The sequence below is a fragment of the Conger conger genome, chromosome 4 (assembly GCF_963514075.1).
Source record: "Conger conger chromosome 4, fConCon1.1, whole genome shotgun sequence".
Lineage (NCBI taxonomy): Eukaryota > Metazoa > Chordata > Actinopteri > Anguilliformes > Congridae > Conger > Conger conger.
The window spans coordinates 18524483-18546222 of record NC_083763.1 but is presented as its reverse complement, the minus strand read 5'-3'; the positions used below and the strand labels follow the sequence as shown (position 1 = coordinate 18546222).

The window sequence follows — 21740 nt, the reverse complement described above, 5'->3', positions numbered from 1 at the left end:
TATGACCTCAGTCACAATCATGTTTGGGGGGGAAACGGTAATGCTCTAGTACAACACAGCTCAAGCTGACGCACTGAAGGGCAAGATGAAAGAAGCGGAACACAGAGTATTTACGCTCTGCCGTCTCCCAACAGATATATTTAGCTGTTGACTATCACGCCAAGATGAGATTTCAAGGAGTGGTACCTGTTTGAAGATGCACTGAATACTTGAGAGGGGGAATGAGTGTAAATCAATTGCTACAGCACCTGGTGTGAAACCAATCTCTGCTATCTGAGTAGAGTATGGCTTTCACTCTGCACTCCTCAGAACCGGGGGGCCGTTGTGTCTGAAACGCATCTTACATCCAACGACTTGTCACACATCCAAAAGACAATTCCAGACACCAAAAAAAAACCCCACGGGAGTCATACTGTAACACCATAAAAGTAGCATGCAGTGAGCATGGTCTTGGTTTCAACATACATATGCACAGTACGTGTGTGTGTGTGTACATACTCATGGCAACATGCAGGGTGTAAAGTGTACACTGTACATGTCTTGGGTGAAATATTGGCGTGATCCTTCTGCAAACCCGGTGGCTGAAAATACTGTGTGTTGAAGATAGATGAAGATATTCTGTGTGCACTCATTAAACCTGGTCAACATGAATGACACTACTGGCCCTGCTTATCCGGCCCAAAGGTTAAAGTGCAACGCACAGCATAATATGTAAGAATACCCTAGTACCAATGGTTTTTTTAATAGATACGTGTACTGTCCTTCATAATACCCGGCACAGAGTTAGCTCCTGGCTTAGGTAAAATGGTGCAGTGGTCTGAGAGGTGGGTAAGTTAACGCGACATGTCTTTGGCATGACTCTGTTCCTTTTTTGAATGGGAAACGAGTAACAGTATCGTCTGCGGTCACGTACAGTAAAGAGCAGACACGAAGGCTCGCGTTTCCCGCATACGCAGTTCATGCAGAGAGACCAGAGGCCCCGGCCGCGCCGCGAACGTCTCCCCGTCGCTTCGGAACCTGCCGGAAGAGAGCCACCCGCCCGCGCCCCACTTTATGTCACAACCTATTTCCTGCGGGATGAAAAAAAAAAAAAAATCTTTATTGAGCGGCTAACGGCCTTCCGAGCGCGGACAGAATGATGCCTCTCATACATTCTGCGCTTTTATCTGAGGAATGTGCTGGCCGTCGCAGATTACATTTTTAGGAATCTGCAAAGTCAATGACACTATTGGCAGCTGTGTTAACAGGGACGGGGCCCCGGCTTTGTACAGCGCCCGGGTTATTGCATTTCCCCGGAGACCGCGACTCATTAATCAAATATTCATACGTCCCTGTAAATACGGGCCGAACACTGCGGCCCTCACAGCCTCCGAGCCCCCCAGCACAAGCATCCTTTCATGTGGAGCTGACAGACATGTCGCGCATTCCCAATGTCCCCCTGCACCCTCCCGAAAAACAGACGCGTATGAATTTACTGATCACAGGCAAAGTGCTGAAAGACGCTAAATGATCCCATTATATCCCTCGCTCGCGATACCCTGGGGAAGGGGGAGGGGGACAGACAGGCGATTCTTCCCCTCTCCGACCCGTCCGAGGGGTAACTTTTTCCCAAACGGGTGCCTGATCCCAGGCCGCGCTCCTATTAATACAAGAATTTGTATTTTAACATGAAAACAAGCGGGCATTGCTCAAACGGAGCGGGAAACGGAGAAATTAACCATGGCAACATTGCATTCTTCGCAAGGATATTTTCCTTTTCTCGGTTGCGGACACAATTGCCGGTTGTGTTAAACACGGTCACATTTTTCTGCGCCTGCTTAATGGGGTGCAGAAGCGGTTAGTACATACGATTAGTTTTAATTTAGCGCGTTTAAACCCAGCTGAAAAAGGCCCGTATGGATTTTAACATATCACTGAATTCTGCGTCTCGCACTGAGGACGAGCCAAATAAATTGATTTTTAAGAATCGTCTCAAACTCCGCATCAAGCAATGTAAATAATGTAAAATACAGATATCACATCCAGCACCGTAAGTGTCTTACTTTATTGTAGCCATTTGCACAGCAGTGTGGCAGTCAATATTCATGTTACAACTGAACAGACAGCTTTTTACGCACAATTGCGTTGTGCAAAAGGCATTTGTGGAAGCAAACAGAAAATGTGCATTACTGTTGACTTAAGACACATCTCCACAGTGTTGATGTTGAAGCCGTCAGCATTGGTAGGATACATTCCCTTAATGCAGTAGCTTCAAAAGAAAAACTGACACACTGAACATTAGTTAATTCATTCAACAATCAAATGGTGTTAGCTAGCTATACAGAAGAAAATCTGCACTTAAATCAGGTAACTAGTGTAACTTTCGCTGAAGTGATTTTGATATAGTGTACGGTAGAAGAGGCATGGGCTATTTAGTATCAACATGTAAAGGGGATGGACTGCTTTTTCGAGACCTAAAATGACAAACATTTTAAACATGATTTGAAATGTTTTTTACATGAAGACCCATTTTCAATCAAATGGCTCTGAAAAAATTCAGTTTAACTTGCCTGAATTACAAGACCACATATACTTAATACTGAGATTTTACTTCCAGATACTGCATCTCCATTTGCATTAAAAAAACACAATATAATTTTAACAAATGACATTGCATAAAAAGAAAACACGCTAAGACTTCACTAAGTCTTAAAATCATACTCAAAGCACATTCAAGGCGAATGTGTTTTTCTGTGTAAGGCTCCGTACTAGAATCACAGTGAATTCCTCTACTGTTGTAGTCGCTTACATGTACAACAGGGCAGCGGTGAATCGCTCATGAGGGCAGCGGCTTTTTGGTTGTGCTACAGCTCCACTGCGGGAAGGCACCTTACCCTTTCCCTGTACAGACGCTGCACACTTAGCTACGCGCTACACAATCCCGCTCAACCCCATACAACATGCACTTTCCGTCCCCTGCCAACTAACATTCCTACCATAAGTCTAATTGTGGGAATCATATAAGTCTCCCCAAAGCAAACCAACAGAAACACAGTAAAACGAAGGACACATTTCTCTCAGTAATATTCCATCCTGAAAACAGTGTGGGTTAGCACTGTGTGTCTGACGTGGGCACGGACGCCGAGCCTGGGCCGGGTAATGTGTCGGAGGCATTAAGTGAGCCCCGATTTCATTGGGCCCGCGTCCTGAAACTGCGATCTGACCTTGACGTCCTCACAGCAGCACGAAATCTCCCGCCGTGGCCCCCGGCCTCCTGCCGGCCCCCGGGAAGGGCCACTCTCTGCGCTCCGGGGCCGGCGGCCCCCAGAGGTCATAATCCTGTCCGTGACCTTTCATAAAGGTGAACGCCGGGTATTTCTCTTTCGCCGAGGGCCTCAGGACCTGACAAGCACAAATAAAACGGGGGGAAAAACACTGAGCACCGTGTTTCTCCAAGAAATAATTTACTGCAGAGGCGCCGTTCCTCAGAAAGTGATCAGACAGCATAAAAACAGCACACACACAAGCCTGCTCAGCACTGTTTTTATGACACATTTTCACTTAAGAGTTCAAGACCGGTCAGCTGCAGACAATAAAATTATCACTCCGATATTAACAACAAAACATTTTATGAAACCTTAATGGAAGGATTCCTAAAAGAAAATCTGCAAATCCACACACACCAAGTCATCAAATGCAGAAGGAGAAGGAGAACAGCAGAAACGGTCTTCAGATTTACAGATAAATAGTGCCACCTGCTGGCTAAAACATGTATAAGCAAACTATGGTTAGTGTTGCTTCTTCAATTGTTCGAGTCGATTTATTCATGGTTTCAAACTATTTTGCTGCGAATACTCCCTTTTTCTCCACTGTAGCACCTTTAACCAACCTTTGCCAGTTCCTCACTGATCTTCTCAAAGTCCTGAACACTTCTGGAGTAAAACCCAATCGTGCAGCTTGGGTCCATTGCACTGAAAGGCATCTTCTTTGGCGATGGGCAATGGTAGGACTAGAAATGAAACATATACAGTGGCAACGATCAGTGGCTGCAAGAAATTAAGGTTGGTGAGTAAGACTTAACTTCAAAAATGTCTTATAACACATTATAATTTATGAACTTCTTGCAGAACTAAAATCACTGTGAAATGCCAGCCATACTTTAGATTTAAGAAAAATGCTTAAACGCATTCCTATAAACTAACCCATTTCTTTTTTTAAAGATCTGACATCTGTGTACAGTATATTCGATCATGGACGGGAAAATAGACTTTTGTACAAATGTATAACATACAGAAATAAATATCATTACCATGGGAGTGTCAAAATCACCACCCTAATGTTGCATCAATACAGAAAATAAGGCTGCACTCTCTATTTCTTAACTGAGTACAGGCCGATATAGATTCACACCTTTAAGTACGAACAGAAACTATTAAATTCGCATTACTAAAAAGGCGGTCAGCTCTTTGTAATTTCGCATTACCTCTAGAGGGAAATGGCTTGTGCTGACATCTACAAAAGACTGGCAGTAATGAGGATCCATGTAAATCAAGCTGTCATCTACAAGGACAAAACAAAAGACAAGTTATTCAAAAACATCTGATTATTACAACGCATATCCCCCAATTTCTATGCAGAGCAGCCCGGACTCCACTGCGAGCCGCTCTCCAGTCAAACGCACCCCGGTTTTTTTCTTTTTTTTCCGGGACGGATTAAAGTGCACGTAATCACATACGGTTGTGCAAGCACATTCTTTATACCGTAAAGGGGCTGTCATTTAATTTTTGTGTGGGGAAATTACTTTTACAAACACGCAATTATATTGGCGGATTTGCATATGATAAATGCCTGCTGGAAGACTGGCTTGGCAGTGAGAATGTATTGCTTGTCATTTAGACATCATCTAACAGTGTATTCCAAATTGGTAAAATGTAAATGTGTAAATATTGACTGCCAAGATGTACAACTGAAGGTTTCTCCCAGCTTCTGAAGGTGATGGAGAGTGGCTCACTTGGGCCCAGATGAAATTTATGCATGCGCCTTATGAAAATCAGTTAGGTCTACAACCAGGGAGGTTTAGCCGTGATGAATGGGCCCGGCTTTGATGGGTCAGAGAAAATAAAATAAGTGCTGTTTCAACCACTCCGCTTCCCAAATGTGAATGCATTAACTTACTTTGTCTCTTTACGCAACAGGGAAATTATGCAAAATTATCTCATACCCCGCAAAACACTAACCTTGAAATCCCACAAAGTAGTAGGCTTGCTTGGGCTTCCCCCCAATAATGCCTATACAGTACTCCAGACTTAAAATGCCCTTATGAAAGAGGGAGAAGTCGGTAAGCATCACACTATCAAACCACAGGACCTCTAATACCAGCTACAGCCAGTTGTGTTAGACCGTACCTCGACTCTGACCTCCTCTATAAATCAACATGAGCGGAGTCCTGTTTGGATTTATTCAGCTATGGTCAAAGCATCAAATAGGAGGCGGCATTTAAGATACGGTACACAGCAAACACAGGTAGAAATCAATTCCTACAAATATTTTCTGACTGGGCTGGGCTACAGTCCTGGTATCACAGAAGAGCGCATTTCTCCAGGTTTCGTGCGTGCGGGAGAGATCCAGCGGGTGTTTACCTTGACGAAGTCGAAGTGCTCGGGGTTGGTCTTCTCGCCCCCGAGTCTGACGGGCACGAGAATGATGACGGCTCTGCTCCCCGCCCGGCCGTCGGGGTCTGGCCTCTGTTGATTCTGCTGCCCGTGGCTATCGATAACATCGGCGCAGTACACTGGGGATAATCGATACGAGAGAGGTCGTGCCCGGGTCATCCGTCTGTCCCCAGCCACCGGGGCCTGACACAGAGGCCAAAGCGTGGGCTCACTCTGAGGAATCGGGATTACCCGCGCCTCCGTCACCAATACGTGCAGCCCATATCCTCAGCAGTTAAGACAGACGCGATACTCGCAGACAAACATTAACGCATTTTAGCTCTAAATGATCTCTGGACAGGATATTCGTGTCTCGGTTCAGAAAGAAGGGACGTGACATTTAGAATTCCACTATAGCACTAGAGCATGGGTGTCAAACTCAATTCCCAGTGTTTGCTTGCTTTTCATAGTTTCCTTTATATCAGCAGCCAACTAAGGCCTTGAGAAGAAGGCGTGTGGATTATTTTGCCAGTCAATGACTTAAATTGGGCGGAGAACACCCTGAAAACCAGCGGACACTGCAGCCCTTTTCCAGCCCATGGTCCATTCCGCACTGAAGACACCTAATGTGCGTTCAAGACAGCGAATGTTCACGGCGAAACGGTTGCAGGAAACAGTTACTGTTGAACCAAACTAGATCAATTGTTGCTTACCTGCGACTTATTCTTAAAGGTACGACCAAATATAACATTGATTATTTGACTGTTTTTTTTTTCTCTCTGCGTTTTCCCCATTTTTGTTTGCCGCGCACTACCCTTTCAAACTATTAGCTAACGTAAGCTAACGTTCGAGGCAAACAGAACAAAGTTTGAAGATATTGCCGAATGTTCGCTAACGTTAGTTCTGAAGGCGTGCCTGATGCGAAACACCATTTCTGGTGAGGAAAGGGCGTATCTGCATGCTGATTGGCTCTCACGTAAGAAGGCCGTGTCCACAGCGAGATGGGAGGACGAAGCCTGGAAGTGTTTGAGCAGTGAGTTCGGCTCTTTATTACAAAACTCCACTCCAGACCCCTCATCTCTACGGACCGCAGAGCTCCTCTGACACGTCAGGAGTTTGGGCCTTCCACTCCCGCCGCCGCTCCCGCGCAACCGGAGCGGACGGCGGGAGCGAAGAAGACATCTTCTTCACCTGATATTGAGAAGAATGACTTTAATCAAAATGCGGGCGCGAGAAGCCAGCACCCTGCCGAGCTCCGGCCACGTCTAACCGGGCTGAACATTGTGTTTTCGTCTGTGATTTCCAACGAGAGGTCAAGCTGGGCACCGTGCCCAGACTGGCTGCTGGGAGAGACTCATTTTTCATACCTGTGCAGTCCTGAGCAACGTAAACGGTTATGCCTCGCAATTCAGGGTCTGTTGCCTCCTCAACAGCTTTTCTAGGGGGAGAAAGAAAGGCCTGCGATCAAACCTGCTCATATCAGTCTCGGGCTTATTGGGAAACAGCGAGGGAATGGGTGGCGGGTCAGGCACACGGTACACTGCTCTCTGGGTTGTGTTTACATCCGAGAGGCACACAAGCTTTTAGAACTGAAACATGCAGTTTGAGGACAGATGGGCAGGACAGGATGAATGACTGACAGCTTTGAATATCTCAGACTGCCCTGTTGAATATGACACTTCTTCATGCATTCCTCCACAAGGCTGTACTTGTATATCACAGGCTTTTTACATTCCTTTACATTATTACATCCTGATATTTTCTCCAAATCCTTAAATCCAACTGAACTAGCAATGGAAACAATATGTGCATCGAACAATGTAGGACAAATATCCTAGAATATTCTCTAATGTATTCAAAGCTTAATATCACATGCATTTCATTGCAAAATTGGAAAAATAAATGTATTTCAAAATGGAAAAGTAAAGGGCTCATTTTGCATTGGAAAACTCGCTGGAAAGCCTTTTGGCTGATGCTGGGTGACCTCCTTATAACATTACATCAAAATGCACAGTTGTAGGAAAAACTACTCTAAATTAGAAAGTGGAAACTGAAACAGGAATAACGTATGACGTAGGTGGGTGCAGTCCTCCTCGGACACTGACCTCAGAATGTGCGCCACCACGGACGGTCCGTACCAGTCCCCGGCCCGTTTCCCGGAGGAGCGTCCGTGCTCCACCAGCCTGTGCACGCCCAGCTGCGCGGCGGGGCTGTCGCCGAACCAGGACAGCACGGTGCGGTGGTACACCTCCCCCAGGTGCACGCAGGCCTCCTGGGCCCTGCCCTGCGCCGGGGGCAGGGGGTGCGGGTCGGGGGGCCTCTCCCCCTGCAGCGACGCCTCGAAAGAAGCCGCCAGCTTCCTCGCCACACTGCTGGTCCACGACTCTGTGTCCAGAGCCTGCAGGTTCAGCGACTCTGGCCACGTCCAATCTGAAGGGCCCCAAGACAAACATTACATTCCTGAGGAGGTATTAATATCGATGGGTAGAGTTTGTAGCCGCTACGCTAATGATTTACTTTACCTCACGCAATTAAATGCTTCACTGTGGTACAAATGCCTTTATTTCAAATCAGGCTATCATTGATGAAGCATGGTTCAAATGCAACCGAGCTTTGTGAACCTCTGCTGTGCAATCGATAGTAATTTAATATTTGCAGAGGCATAAAGATCTAGAGAATAAAAAGACCTCCTCGTAAATTAACATGGTACGATTGCTCCAGCACAGATAGAATAAATGACTGAAAGTACAGAGACACATTTTGATAACGTAGCCCTCTAAAGAAATGAATACAGATGCAATTTCAACACTTTCACAGTTTTTTAAACCACTCAGAATGCCTCTTGTTAAAGCAGAAACTTCTATATTCCACCTGGAGGTTGAGTAAAAAACATGCCTTTCAGAAGTCCTGAAATAAGTTGCTTCAATGGCTATTTCACGCAAAGAGGACTTTAACGTGAGACTGCGAATTTCCCAGAAGCACTTACCCTATTAAAAGTCCAATTACAGAGTCCTGAATTTCCAGTATTTCAATTTTACAACACTTTAGCCTTACAAACAGAGTGGGCACTCGGAAGGGTTGAGGTGGGTGTGCCCAGAGCAGTAAAAAGTATAGGACATGGTTGTAAGGTTTAAACATTATGACCTTGCAGAGTGTCAGAAACTAATTGATCAATAAATATCTTTAAGTGGTCATTAGTTATTTTATAGTCAAAGATTTCATTAATGGCATATTTCAGATTCAACCGTAGAACAAGTTAACTGGAATATTGTTTTCCAAACGACTGCCTAAACCCTGATGTAAATCTGATTTCTATCCTTCTTATTATGGTCAGCCAATGATGTCCAATGACCTCAGTTTGCTCCAGAAAATGGAGAACTAGCTAACTTAATTGAAAAACCAGATCACTACACAACCACACTGTCTTCTGTCAAACAATTAGTACTTATTAGCAGCACTTTATCCAGTCTGACAAAAGGTTTCTGAAAATGTTCTCCTATTTCATACATTTCATTGTGTTTTGGGAAATCCCCTGTACATTTGAGGAACTGCAATTTTTCCTTTCATTTTAAGTTTCTAATAATAATTAATTTCAAGTTTCTAAAACCTATTTTGGTTTCATGCATTTCATTATGTGGTAATAACATGCTTGTTTCCAGTGTAGCTATAGGTCCGGGGTCGTCAACCCTGGTCCCGGAGAGCCGTAGGGAATGCTGGCATTTGTTGTTTGTCAACACTTAACTGATCAGTGAAAGCAGTTGTTGACACAGTTAACTCGCATCACCTTGTTTCTTGGGTCTGAATCTGTTGTTTATTTTTAGATGAAAACAAATACCAGCTCACCCTGCGGTCTCTTGGAACAGGGTTGCCGACCCCGGCCCGAGGCTATTTTTTTTCCAAAAATGTTTACATGGACCTTTCCAACAGGATCAACGAGTCATGTATTTTTAAATATTCTCAGTTTGTGTCCCCTGTGAACAACCAACATTTCAGGGCACATGGCATACTGGCTAGGTTAACATAGGGGTGATGAAAGAAAAGAGGGAGGGAGGTACACAGCCTTGATAAAAAAAACTAGAGGGAAGAAGGCTAAGCAGCTAAATATTAGCAAAAACAGGGGGTTTAAAAGAGACACAACCTGACAGAGTGATCAAATGAGAGTAGCTGAAACTAACCTCTGCCCAGAAAGTGCAGGAGCAAGGCTTGCGCTAACATCATCTGCCCCGCTCGTAGGGCACAACCCCAGCCACAGTCTGAAGTGAGGGCAGACCCGCACAGGGCAGGGAACTCCTCTCTGTATGTCATCCAGATGCGGGAGGCAAAGTCCCTGCGGAACGCCTCCACATCAGCAGTGACAAGATCCCTGTCTGTGTCACTGCTGCTGCCTGCCAAGGGGCTCTCTGCATCTAAAGAGAAGAGTGTAAAAAATCAATCACAATTATCCCTCCATCCATGCTAAAAATATATGAATCCAGCCCATCTTTTGCAATATGAGAAGCAGACTTGGATAAAAACAGAAGTGGCAATAGAAAATAGCAAACTTATATGTTTACCTTCAGCCTTGAAGTGGTAACATTTTCCAAGTAGGAAAACTGGAGAATTTCTGCTGAAGTATGTCTTTGATTTAAGGACCCAACCTAAGAATTATAACACAAGTTAGTACACAAGTTGTCCACAGCATCACAGTACATAACACGAAGGGAAATTTCAAGGTAAGACCGTAGTCAAATAGCGTAAGCCAGCAACCAATCAGTGAAGAACAAAAAAAAATGTGCACCCCGACAAGGTGAACTGCCCGGAGTTATGTCTTATTGTCAGTACAAAACTACGCACCTAGATTCTTATCATTTTATCAGAACATTCCTCAACCCTAAGGTTGAGGCAGTTCATATTGCTAGATCGAACTGATATCGCTGTAGCATAATGACTACTGCACTTAAAACGGTAAATTATTATCGCCAATTGGAAAGAAAGAGGAAACGTTAACTCATGTTTAAAACAGATTATTTGTTTTCTGTGGCCATGATCCCAACAGCTAACAAATGTATGAAGCTGGCTACTTACTGTATTTCACATTGTGCCAAGCAGACATGAATTTTGTCTTTAATTTCTCCACCTCGTCTGTCTCCTTATTCTCCATTTTGACCACAAAGAAACAGAACCCATCCCAACTTTCAGTGACTGAAAAACAGTCAAGTCTTGCTATACAGCAACGCAGTTAAGTTAGCGTGTTGTTTTTTTTCTGTTTAATTTGTGGATTAGGCTAGCTTGATGTTCTAGCAAAACTGACTGCCAATATTAGCCTAGAAGCTATCATTTCCAACGAAGTCGCTAAATATTTAGCTTGTTTGCTATCTGTATAGCCAGATATGCAAGTTATTCAATATCATTATGACACAATGACATTAGTGGTCAGCAGACACCCCATACTTAGCTTATATAGCTAGCTAGTCTAGCGAAGCTAGCTAACGTTTTCCCCGAAATATAAAAAATAAGAATGTCACATATTAATGCGTATTGTTCCGCATTTACATTTTAATAATTTCTATTTTAAAACTGTGACTAGTACAGTTTGGTCTCTAGTTAGCTTGTTTCCGTTACTAGCTAGCTAGCAAGACGAACTACGTTACTGTTTTGGTTTTGAGGAAGCACAGCAGTCTCGCGGTAATTGCATCCAGACGCGGCCACAAAGGCTCTCTGGAAACTTGGAAAGAATCAAAATGCACTCCGAACTAAGGGCGGTCCAAAAAAAAAAAAAAAAAAACATAATTCCGTCCATCATTACTAATGATTTTCACGGAATTTACTGTTTGCAATTATCATAGGGTTTTTAGATCTTGGTGCTTAATGCTTAGGCTTGGTACTCAATCTTGGTGCAATGGTTCACTTCTCGAACCAGGCTACTCTTATCAGGGTACTGAGCAATGTTTTCATAGATTTATGTTTTAAATTAAGTTTTTATTCCTGTTTCTAATTTAGCTTAGTTTTTCCTACAACTGTGCATTTTGGTTTATGAACCAACATATTATGCTCAAAGTGGGCTACTTCCAAACAGGACGGTAGAACACATATTGAATAGCAAAATCATCATTCACAATATAGTTGCTTAGCAGAGTTTCAGTTGCATAGCACAAGTACAGATGTGTGACAAATTAAAGGAAGAACATGAATAAATAAGTGGCGAACCATAACGATTGCAGATGCTTCTATACATGATACATTTGAGCAGTTAACGTCCTATAATGCTCTGTGGCATGTATGAAAATGCTGAGCAGGCCTAGTTGACCAAAATTTTGGATCAAGGTGGTAAGTGGAAAAAATCTAACTGACTGAGTGTTCATTATTGAAGCACAGATGGCAAGAATCACAACGTCCACTTGTCCCCTGCAAATCAACTGAAATCAGGGTCACTGCAAATGAACACAAAGTTATTCTGAGCGGTCACCTTTATCCTATGAGGAAACATTTCTATCCTGATGGGAGCGGTATATTCCAGGATAACAATGCCCCTGTCCACAGGCCACGAGGGACACTGAATGGTTTGATGAGTATGTGTAAATCACATGCTATGTCTTTTGCAGTCACCAGATCTCAACCTAATTGAACACCTAAGGGAGATTTTGGACAGACGTGTTAGACAGCGCTCTCCACCACCATCATCAAAACATTAAAGGGAATACCTATTGGAAGAATGTTTTTTCCTTTAATTTGTCACCTGTCTGTTTATAGCCTCCTGGACAGGCTGCATTCTTCATGACGTGGATTCAACAAGGTGCTGGAAACATTCTTTATGGATTTTGGTCAATGCTGACTCAGTAGCATCATGCAGTTCCTGCAGGTTTTTTTGGTAAACACATTCATTCTGCAAAACCCCTGTTCTACTACCTCATCCCCAAAATGATCTATGTTGCTGTGGCATTTAAAACATGGTATTTAAAGCAATTGGTATTGAAAAAAATGCCCCACATCATTACTCCACCATCATCAGTAGTCGCCTACACCACTGACGCAATTTACGGAAGGATCCATGGATTCTGACCCTACCAGGACTTTTGCATACCACTGTAACACTTTGTTATATGAGTTAGTGTCACCAGCTTGAACCAGTCTGTCCACTCTCCTCTGTCATTAACATAAACCTCTTGACCATGTCTGCATGCTTTTATGCATTGAGTTGCCATTTGATTGACTGATTATTATATACATGCTGATGCTGTATCTGGCCAAAACATTCGACTATGAATGTTTTGGTCTGATACAGCATTGGCATGTTTGGTATTGAAACAGAGATGAATAAAAGGAAAAGCACCTTATACCCACACTGAAATATCATGGTGGGTGAGTGATGTTTTTTGGTTGTTTTAATTCAAGTGGTCCAGGGTCACTGGTTAGGATGAATGGTATAATGGATTCCATCATGTATCAGGCTGACAATCTGGTTACATCCTCTTCCTGGGAAGTTTGCAACCATTCCATATGTTAAAATTTTTATTATTATTATTATTATTATTATTATTATTATTATTATTACCCTCGCAGTGCTAAGTGGTATGTTAAAATGTTTATGCATTTTTGTACCCATTACAGTACCAAACTTGGGACAGTCAATTACCATCTACCTAAGGTTTTCAGAAATAATGAGATTACTCAAAAAACATGAATGTAGTAAATGTATTGAAATAAAAGTATATCTTTGAACATAACTTACACTGGATATTATTATCTTTCTTCTTAATTTTCAAGGGTGCCAATAATTCTGGAGCCCACTATAACCAAGTTCAGAGACCTAGGGCCTGGAAATTGCCTGGAGAGTGTGCTGTGAAGTGAAGTGTGCTGTGATCATGAGAGTTCATTAGCTAGTTGACTTCCTATTCTACCCAATTGTTTCCTATTGCACAGGATATGAATCACATTGCCTTGACTAAGAATTCCCAAGAGATGCATTACCAACAGATACTATATAGCTTAGGCTAATAAAACTAAATGAAATGAAACACTTTAGGAATACTTATCCAAGCCAATTTTGTTGTGAGGACTCTTTCACCAACACAATGTGATGCTGTTTTAATGTCGATAATTCAGAAACTATAGAATTTCAAGTAGGTCCCATAGTGTGACCTAGTGAGGAAATGTAGTTTGCCTCTCTTTTGACTTAAAAATAGTAGTAAAGAAAATGTACTACAATATGAATATTATGTGTCAATTGTTGATATTTTGACACTGCATCCATATTTAACGATTAAAAAATAAAGATTGATGAAGATCTATTTTGCAATTCCAAGGTCTCCCATGTGCGCGAGTTTTATATCGTTTACGGTAACAATTCCAACCTCTTCCCTTGGTTAGCAGCACTGACTCGGAGAGCTTGGGAATTCAAGCAGCCAGCGGCCACAGCCATGGCTGAGCGCCGCGCCTTCGCCCAGAAAATAAGCAGGTAAGGGCGTTTAATCACATTTGAACACCAATTTAAATAGCTGAATTCGTAGGGTAAGGGATTATTTAGTTCATCGGTCGACAATACTTGATTACAGTCTTCAGATTGGGTGCCGTTCATTTCCAAATAAGGCCTAGTTACATCAAAGATACCCCAATGACCCGCCCAGAGTCCCCAATCCTATGATTTTCCCAGTGTTATTTTTCGTCTGTGTTTTTGTTAGCAATGACTGGGTATGCATACTATTGTTTGTGAGCGGAACCAATTCTGTTCAATTCTAATTTGTTATTGAATAACGCTGCTGATTCGTTAAATCTGGTTTAGGAAACAATATAAGTATATGCGTATAACCATCTAGCCAGCCAGCCAGCTAGCAGGGTGACACACTGACACATCCCCCATAGCTAACATTAGCTAGCTGGCTAAAAACCAGACAGCTAACGTTGCTAGCTAGAGCCCCAAGTTAACATAACAGCATCACTGCGATATCACATTAAAGGACACGGTATCGCCAATGTTTTGAAAATAAGAATGATAGACACTACTAGCTACTGGACTTACCTATCTTACATTGCCCACACTTGATTGTTAACGTGCTGACTTAATCGCAACCTGAACTTAGCTACGTGTAATTAATGTTAGCTAACTATCGCATAGCTAGCTACGGTAAAGTCTTGCAGTAATCTTAACGTCACTAGGTAAAGCGTGCGAATTAAACCACAATTCATCCTATTGAGATATTATCATCATTACTACTTAAGTAAATTAGGTTGCAGCAATTAATCAATTACTTAATTATAGACTGCAAGGTCTTTTAAATTAAACCTGAGCGTCGGCAAGGTGGTGCAGTTTACGTGTAAATTGGATTGTTTTGCCAAAGTGCAGCTTATTTAGGCCTTCCTTAGTTTCCTTATTGTCGGCCCTCTCAAGATGGTGTTGTATTAAGGGAAGCACAAGTTGCAGTAACACGAGCTATATTGTTGTACTCAATGTTTTGTAGACTATCTAGTTTTTAAATAGCATAGCGTTAAATATAGCATTCTCTAAAATGAAAATGAATGAAGCCAGCTGTACTCTTCATACCACTGCAATATTGCCAAACAGTATTTTCCACACATAATTATAATAGGAATATCCAAAATACTTTCCTTAAGAATAATTTGGTGCTAAATAGTTTGTTTCATCATTTTTGCTTTCCTGCTGCCCACTTGTTTTCGTGTTTAAAAAGAGTAACCATCACCATCTGAACTGTTGCAAAATCAAAGGAGTTGCCATATGGATACTGGAAGCCAATCTTATTACTAACCTAATTACGGTAGCCTAATTCACTTGAAGAAGCAGTCAATACCTGAAACAAAGTCAGATGGCTCAGAGCCAAATTTTATTACACAAAACATGATCTGATCAAGGATTTTTAAATAAATTTTGATCTAAAAAACGATAAATAGGGAAGAATGAAACATTTGCAGGGTTATTTATTTTAGCTCCTAAACCCTTTGTCTGTGGGCTATGCAAAAATGAACAGTGGAAATTTCACAGATTAATTCTCAGTGTTACTTTTGCAGAGAGCATTTCTTGTGATGGGAATTCATCAGGCTCTGTAGTTTTTGTCTGGGCTGGATGTACATTTGCCAATTTAAGGCACCATGCCCGCATAATTGTTTCAGCAGCTTTTAAACCCCTTGTCATGTTCTGCAATTGTCTTGTTCAGATATTCTATGTCTTGTTTTGTACACTTATCATCTACATTATCATGTAAGACAGATAAGAGTTATGCCTGTGTTATCCAGTTATCCAGTCACAGGCCTGCATATAGTCTAGTAGCATATTTTTCCCTGGTTTGTATGGGGCCATGTCACCAGTGGAAAATTCAAATCCCCATGAAAATGGCGCAGGATTTCTGCACCTGAATAGCTGTTCAATTCTAATTTGTTGTTTGTTTGCGTCTGCTCAGTTGCTGCGTTGTTGTTTTGTTCAAGGCAACAGCATAGAGTCATTTGATGGCCGCAGTAATTTAAGAAGGCTCTGTAATTGCCGACCCAAGCGCTTTGCTTTGAGGTTCAGTGGCTTTTATTTGTTCTCCCCTTTCAAGTTTAATATACAGCGATTCCATGCGGACACACTAAGGCCTGTCCCTTCTGCTCAGGCATAAAAAAAACCTCCCAAGGTAACATAGCCCATAACGCAAATGTTTTCGCACAACAAAATGTTTCGCCATACTTCACCAGCAGGAAGACCGCTGCCATAAATGCTGTGACCTTCGTTGTGTCTCATAAATTCTGGGAACTCTACCGCCGTTCTTTTGCCTTTTTCAAAGGCAAGTGTCTGTGCGAGAGCATCAACTGTAACTACCCCGTAGAGTTATGTTCCCTGTGCCAGTATGAATAGAACTTGATTGTCCTGAAAGATTGCTTACCTTCTAGAATGGGACCTTTAATGCCTGCACTTGCACACGTATGTGTAATGGAAGGACAGCCTGTATAAAACAAAATGAATGTCACAGGAAGAACACAGTTTGTGATTTAGGCTCTATTTCCTGAGGTGTCTTACAACTGGGAAAAAATACATTTAATACTTCTAATAAAAATAATTGTTGATAAATTGTGTTTTGTTCAGCAGTCTTTTCTGCTCTGCTTCTTTGGACTTTTGGTAGTTCAAGGTCACACATTTAGATAGCTCTCCAGTTAGATTGCCAAGTATTAAATGGTTTATATTTATGCTTTTTGTGCTTTTTATGTGATAAATTCAGATTTTACATCCATAATTCAAGCTATGCTATGGCTTCCATGCTTGTATGGGAGAACTAACAGTGTAATGCCTTCTCTGAGTGTGAATATTCAGAGCTGTTTACATAGTCCATCCTTCAACTGTCAAGTTGAGAATACTTCCTCTTAAAACTAAATAAATTGTCCTGTATAGGATCAAACCTGACTCCTCACCTATTATTTTTATTTTATTTATCTGTCTCTTGAATAAAGGGAATTACATAATGTGAAGGCTGTAACTGTAGATAACTTATATCAGAACACATCACTGCTATTTTATCTGCACAAATAACAGAGCGATGACAGGGCCATGACACAAGAAACGCTTGACAAATGGTGCTTCATTCTCTCAAGCACAGGGACATGGCAATAGGGAGGTAGGAAGGTATGGGTTTGGTGCGGTCAGGATAATTGTTGATGAGAATGTAATCGCTTAAGGATGGAACAAGCTGTTTGTCACAGATGAGCATGCTAATGGTCGCTGTGGATGTGTGCGATCAGGGCTTTTGGTTCTGTGAGCCATTTATTAAATGGCCATTCACAGAATCACATGGTCATCTGTGTCACTGTTAATTTCATCAGCAATGGGGGGAAAAGGCTGTATGTTTTATATACAGGGGTTGACATAAGTGGTACGCAAGCACGCATCAACAGTAAAAATCTAAAAATGCACAGCAATTTAACATCCAAATCGAATGTGTACCTAAAAATATGTAGGCATTTGCACCGTTCTAAATTGCTGTGCATTTTAGTCTTTTTGCTGCTATTGCTTAATTGCGTACTGCATATGCCAACCCCTGTTGATATGTGTGTTTTTTCATTATAATGTTTTACGATGTTTAACTTGGTTGCACAATTAATTACTTGTCAAGGACAGTAAAGGATTATTGATTGATTGAATGATAGGGCAGTCCCCTCTCGTGGCTCAGGAATACAGTGATGTGCTGCAGGAGTGGTTACAGTACACTGAAGCTGCTGGGGAGATCACAGACAACACTGACCTGTGAATCCATTTGTGGCAATTACCTCAACTATAGGAAATAAATAACCGCCATAAATCGCTTGATGTGTTTACAGACAGAATTAGCAAAACATTGACTCTTAACGAATGCAGTTAGGATCCTAGTCCTTGATTCTGAGAAGGAAATTGGACATTGTGTCAACATGGAAATATATTTGTTCTGACTGAATCATTTTTTCTAATTTTAGTATACTGGCATACAAAAAATTGTTTTTCTTAATCTAAAAGAATATTTTCCTGCTTTAAAATGAATGCTGTGTAGTAGACGTGGGCTAAGTGGCCTATGTCTTTTATAGTTTATATCAATTTCTAATAATAATAATAATTAATCTGGATGTAAACCATCTATATATGCTATAATCCCTGAAGTATTTTCAGTATATTATATAGTGTGATAGGCCTGTAGAATACCACTCAGTTGCCAAGCTCTGTCATACATCGTGAAGATAAAGTAGCTAATGCAGGACTGGTACACGGCTGACCGGAGCATTCTTGATGGTGTATCGGAGTGAACAAACACATTTTATCTCTTGGTCTATGTAATGTGAGACGAAGATTGAAATCGCTCTTAAGGTTGGCGGTTGGGCAGGATCGACCCATCCTTTTGGTCACGTGTGGTGTTTATTCTAATTAAATTTCTTCTAGGACTGTTGCTGCAGAAGTCAGAAAGCAGATTGCCGGCCAGTATGGGGGATCCCCGCAGCTTCTCAAAAACCTCAACGTGGGTGCCAATGCTGCCAGTAACACAGTGAGTACCCAGCAAAGAGCAGGGCAGCCTGCCACTGGTTACGAAACGTTTGGGCCATCGGTGAAATCTGCTTCGTTGAACGGCAGTTACACTTGGGATCAAGTTTAGTAAGCGCCAACTGACTTCACACTAGCCTGATTCCAAATTCTGCCCCAGGCCTCTTCAGAATCGCCACTGCCCCAGTTCACTTAGAACATGCCATTCCGTCTGTACTGTGGCGGTAAATGTAGCTTAAAATTTCCCAAAGCTATCTGTATTCAGGAAATTATTTTCTTGATGCAATATTTAATGGGAATTTCTGCTCTCCAACTTGCTGTTCCTGTTATGTGAGTGTCTCACAAATGATGCGCAGCTCGCATGCATGCCAGTTAGGTTAGGTTTACGAGAATATGTTTTTGTTTGTGAATACAACAGACTGCTCTCAGGTCAGAACTTGTCTGTGGTGTGCGGGGGAAGCTAAGGAGGTGGTGGAGACATCCGTTACTGTGTTTGGTGGAGTCTGTACGATGCCTTAGGGCTGTTGTGGGAAATGTCTCCCGATACCCGAGCGGTTATGATTTTTTATATTTTTTTAATTGTTATTATTGTTATTATTACACGGCCGTATTATGTTGTCCCATCATCAACTTTTTACATAAATACTGATCTATACAAACTCTTGACATATGGTTATGATAGTTAGTTATTATACCATTTCATATGTAGTTTGGTCTTTGACTCACATTCTTAGTCTTGTCGACTTGCTGATTATTAGGAATAGAAATACGGAATAAAAATGATTAATAAGATAAGTGGAGTACAACCCAGTGTACTGTACATTGGATTGCCGCTGTTTCTTACAATAACAACACTTACTTTACATTAATCTTACAGGCATTCATCCAGAGTGCTTACAAAACAAAGTGGGCAAGCACGTTTTAATGGACTGGAACGGCCCCATTAAAGACTCTACAGGCATATTGACTGAGTGCTAACTAAAATCAGAGGATATGTAACCCTTAATTGCTGTATGACTTGTGTTCTCCAAGCTGTTTTAATCATGAAGGCAATGGAGAACCTATTCCTTTATGCTACCTGGACCATTACTTCCTAGCACTTGTTGATCAGTCTTCAGTTTAATCTCTGCGACGGTCGTTCGGCTTGCAGGTCCCGCTCACAGAAGCCGTGGAGCCGGTGGACTTTGAAGAGTACCTCATCACGCACCCGCCCATCATCGAGTCTGGGCCCCTGCGGGACCTGATCGAGTTCCCTCCCGATGACATCGAGGTGCTGTACACTCCTCGCGAGTGCCGCACGCTGGGCCAGGCCATGCCGGAGGAGGGGTGAGGGCCACCGAGAGGAGGGGCGAGCGGAGGGAGGCGTTTTCTGTAGATGTCAGCGCTAGGCACAGCCACACACTTGACCTGCCCTACTCTGCTATATTTTCCTGTTGAGGCTCGGAGGGGTTGTATTTCAAGTGTTTACTGAACGCAGCAATAGCTCACAGGGCCTTGAAGGCCCCATTACGGACCACGGCCGTATTATGTTGGCCTTGACACAATTACGCCAGTGAGGAAGTTTCTCCTCTGAAGACGAGTATTCTGATTGATCTCCAAATTAACAAAATGAATAACGTACTTAAGCTGTCCTGTGTGACTTCAGGCTGGGAGTTATTTTCATTTCAAACTTTACAAGATAATCTTGCCATTAACTGTAAACCAGGAATAGGAAACCGTTGTGCAAGATGAATGGTCGTGCTGTCGGGTTTTTAGCAGCGTTAATTCTGCTTGGTGTGATGAAATGTTTGCTTTAACCTTAAATTTGAAGCAAATCCTTTCTCCTCTAGTGATAATGACACTCACGTCCGTGACTGCGTCCGGTCCTACACTGAAGACTGGGCCGTCGTTAACAGAAAGTAAGTTGCTTTAATTCATCAAAGACCCTTTTACCGTTGATCTGTTGATCGATTATTGGAGTAAGTGCAATGAGAAGTTTTACCTCCAAGCTGTTTTATGAAGCTTTACATGCCATTTTATTGGTCTGTGTTTTGATATTTCTGCCAATCCTTGTGCTCGCTGAGCTAACATGACATAATGCAGCTTAATCAAGAGAACATTGTGTGCTTATAAATCCAGTTGTAACCCTGACATATACTGTTCAGTCGAAGGATGTTATTATAAATTCACCACTTTTGTGCTGGTTGTCATGCCACAATGTATCTAGACTGCTGGTAGAATAAGCTCGGTGTGCAGAAGTGAAATGAAGCAGGTTCTGGACTGCAGTATAGTTTCGCAGTCAGTGCTTCTCTTGAAGGACAGTGGGTTTTCTGATGGAGCTGGCTGTTTGGAGAGCACACAGCAGTGGAAAAGATGGCCTCAAACTCTTGCTCCTCCTGGCTTTGTGCGCAACGCCCCAGCCACGTCTGCTCCCAGTAACACAGGGCCTGTGTTCTGAACGTATATTATGCGCATTAAGTCGTTTGGGAGTTTGTCACGAGCTCCCCTTTCAGAGCTGCTCGTTGTCTGGAGGGGAAGCGGCTCGCCATGCCGGGGCATTTATCACTACCATCAGCCTTCGGCAACACTGTAGTCTAGATAAGGAATGTGCAGACTCTGAAAGGCACCCTCTGTCAGTAATGGAGTAGTTGAGTGAGACCGACACAAAGCGTTTGTATAAAATGTTATGTAAAACAACGTTTCTACTACTGTAGCAATCTTTGAATTCTTGTAAAACATCTGCCTGATCTTCTGTCAGATAACTTGGTGGTAAAGTACGCTAAAAGGTTTCTGTGTATTTTGGGATTCATATTAAATTCACGTGGAACCTCACATTGTACCTCTGCTTTCTTGCCATAGATACCATAAGCTAGGCACAGGGTTTAACCCCAACACTCTGGACAAGCAGAAGGAGAGGCAGAAAGGCCTACCCAAGCAGGTGTTTGAGTCGGATGAAATGCCAGATAACAGTAGCTACCAGGACGATCAGGTAAGCAATGCCCTAGCTAAAGCTCAGATTTTAAAATTAAATCCCACCAACACGGGGGAGTCTTGCAGTGAACATTGAACATTTCCGACGGACCATTTCTACATTTTCCAGTTCTGCGTTCAAGCAGACATTGAGCTGTCCCACTTGCAGCGATGTCCCTGTGTGCGGTATGTGCCGC

At 42.4% G+C, this 21740-nt stretch overlaps 2 protein-coding genes across 19 annotated transcripts in view; one reads left to right on the top strand and one right to left on the bottom strand.

Moving 5' to 3' along the window:
* Positions 1–2020: 2020 nt before the first annotated feature.
* Positions 2021–14762, bottom strand: atg4c (autophagy related 4C, cysteine peptidase). 2 transcript variants are annotated; one of them, XM_061238687.1, is made up of 10 exons: positions 14626–14762; positions 10184–10267; positions 9806–10036; positions 7736–8060; positions 6998–7068; positions 5619–5770; positions 5217–5295; positions 4463–4539; positions 3869–3988; positions 2021–3381 (listed from the first exon to the last, which is right to left on the bottom strand). In XM_061238687.1, the coding sequence occupies exons 3-10, from the start codon at positions 9933–9935 to the stop codon at positions 3214–3216; spliced, it is 1122 nt and encodes a 373-aa protein (XP_061094671.1). In that variant the 5' UTR covers positions 9936–10036; positions 10184–10267; positions 14626–14762; the 3' UTR covers positions 2021–3213. The 2 variants fall into 2 exon arrangements, with proteins under 2 accessions (XP_061094671.1, XP_061094670.1); XM_061238686.1 differs by lacking the exon at positions 14626–14762 and adding an exon at positions 10695–11274.
* Positions 13980–21740, top strand: part of dock7 (dedicator of cytokinesis 7) — a 48908-nt gene continuing 41147 nt past the window's right edge. For all 17 annotated transcript variants that reach the window (XM_061238685.1, XM_061238684.1, XM_061238681.1 and 14 more), the window contains exons 1-5: positions 13980–14064; positions 18496–18598; positions 19745–19920; positions 20424–20492; positions 21433–21562. In XM_061238685.1, coding sequence (XP_061094669.1) covers positions 14027–14064; positions 18496–18598; positions 19745–19920; positions 20424–20492; positions 21433–21562 — 516 coding nt within the window. In that variant the 5' untranslated portion in view covers positions 13980–14026. The remainder of the gene's footprint in view (positions 14065–18495; positions 18599–19744; positions 19921–20423; positions 20493–21432; positions 21563–21740) is intronic.

Coding starts and splice junctions, on each gene's coding strand:
- atg4c (XM_061238686.1), bottom strand. CDS start 10,770: ATGGAGAATAAGGAGACAGACGAGGTGGAGAAATTAAAGACAAAATTC. Junction 8,061..9,805: donor CCTGCACTTTCTGGGCAGAG/GTTAGTTTCAGC, acceptor GGGGCCCTTCAG/ATTGGACGTGGCCAGAGTCG. Junction 3,382..3,868: donor TCAGTGAGGAACTGGCAAAG/GTTGGTTAAAGG, acceptor TGTGCTTGTCAG/GTCCTGAGGCCCTCGGCGAA.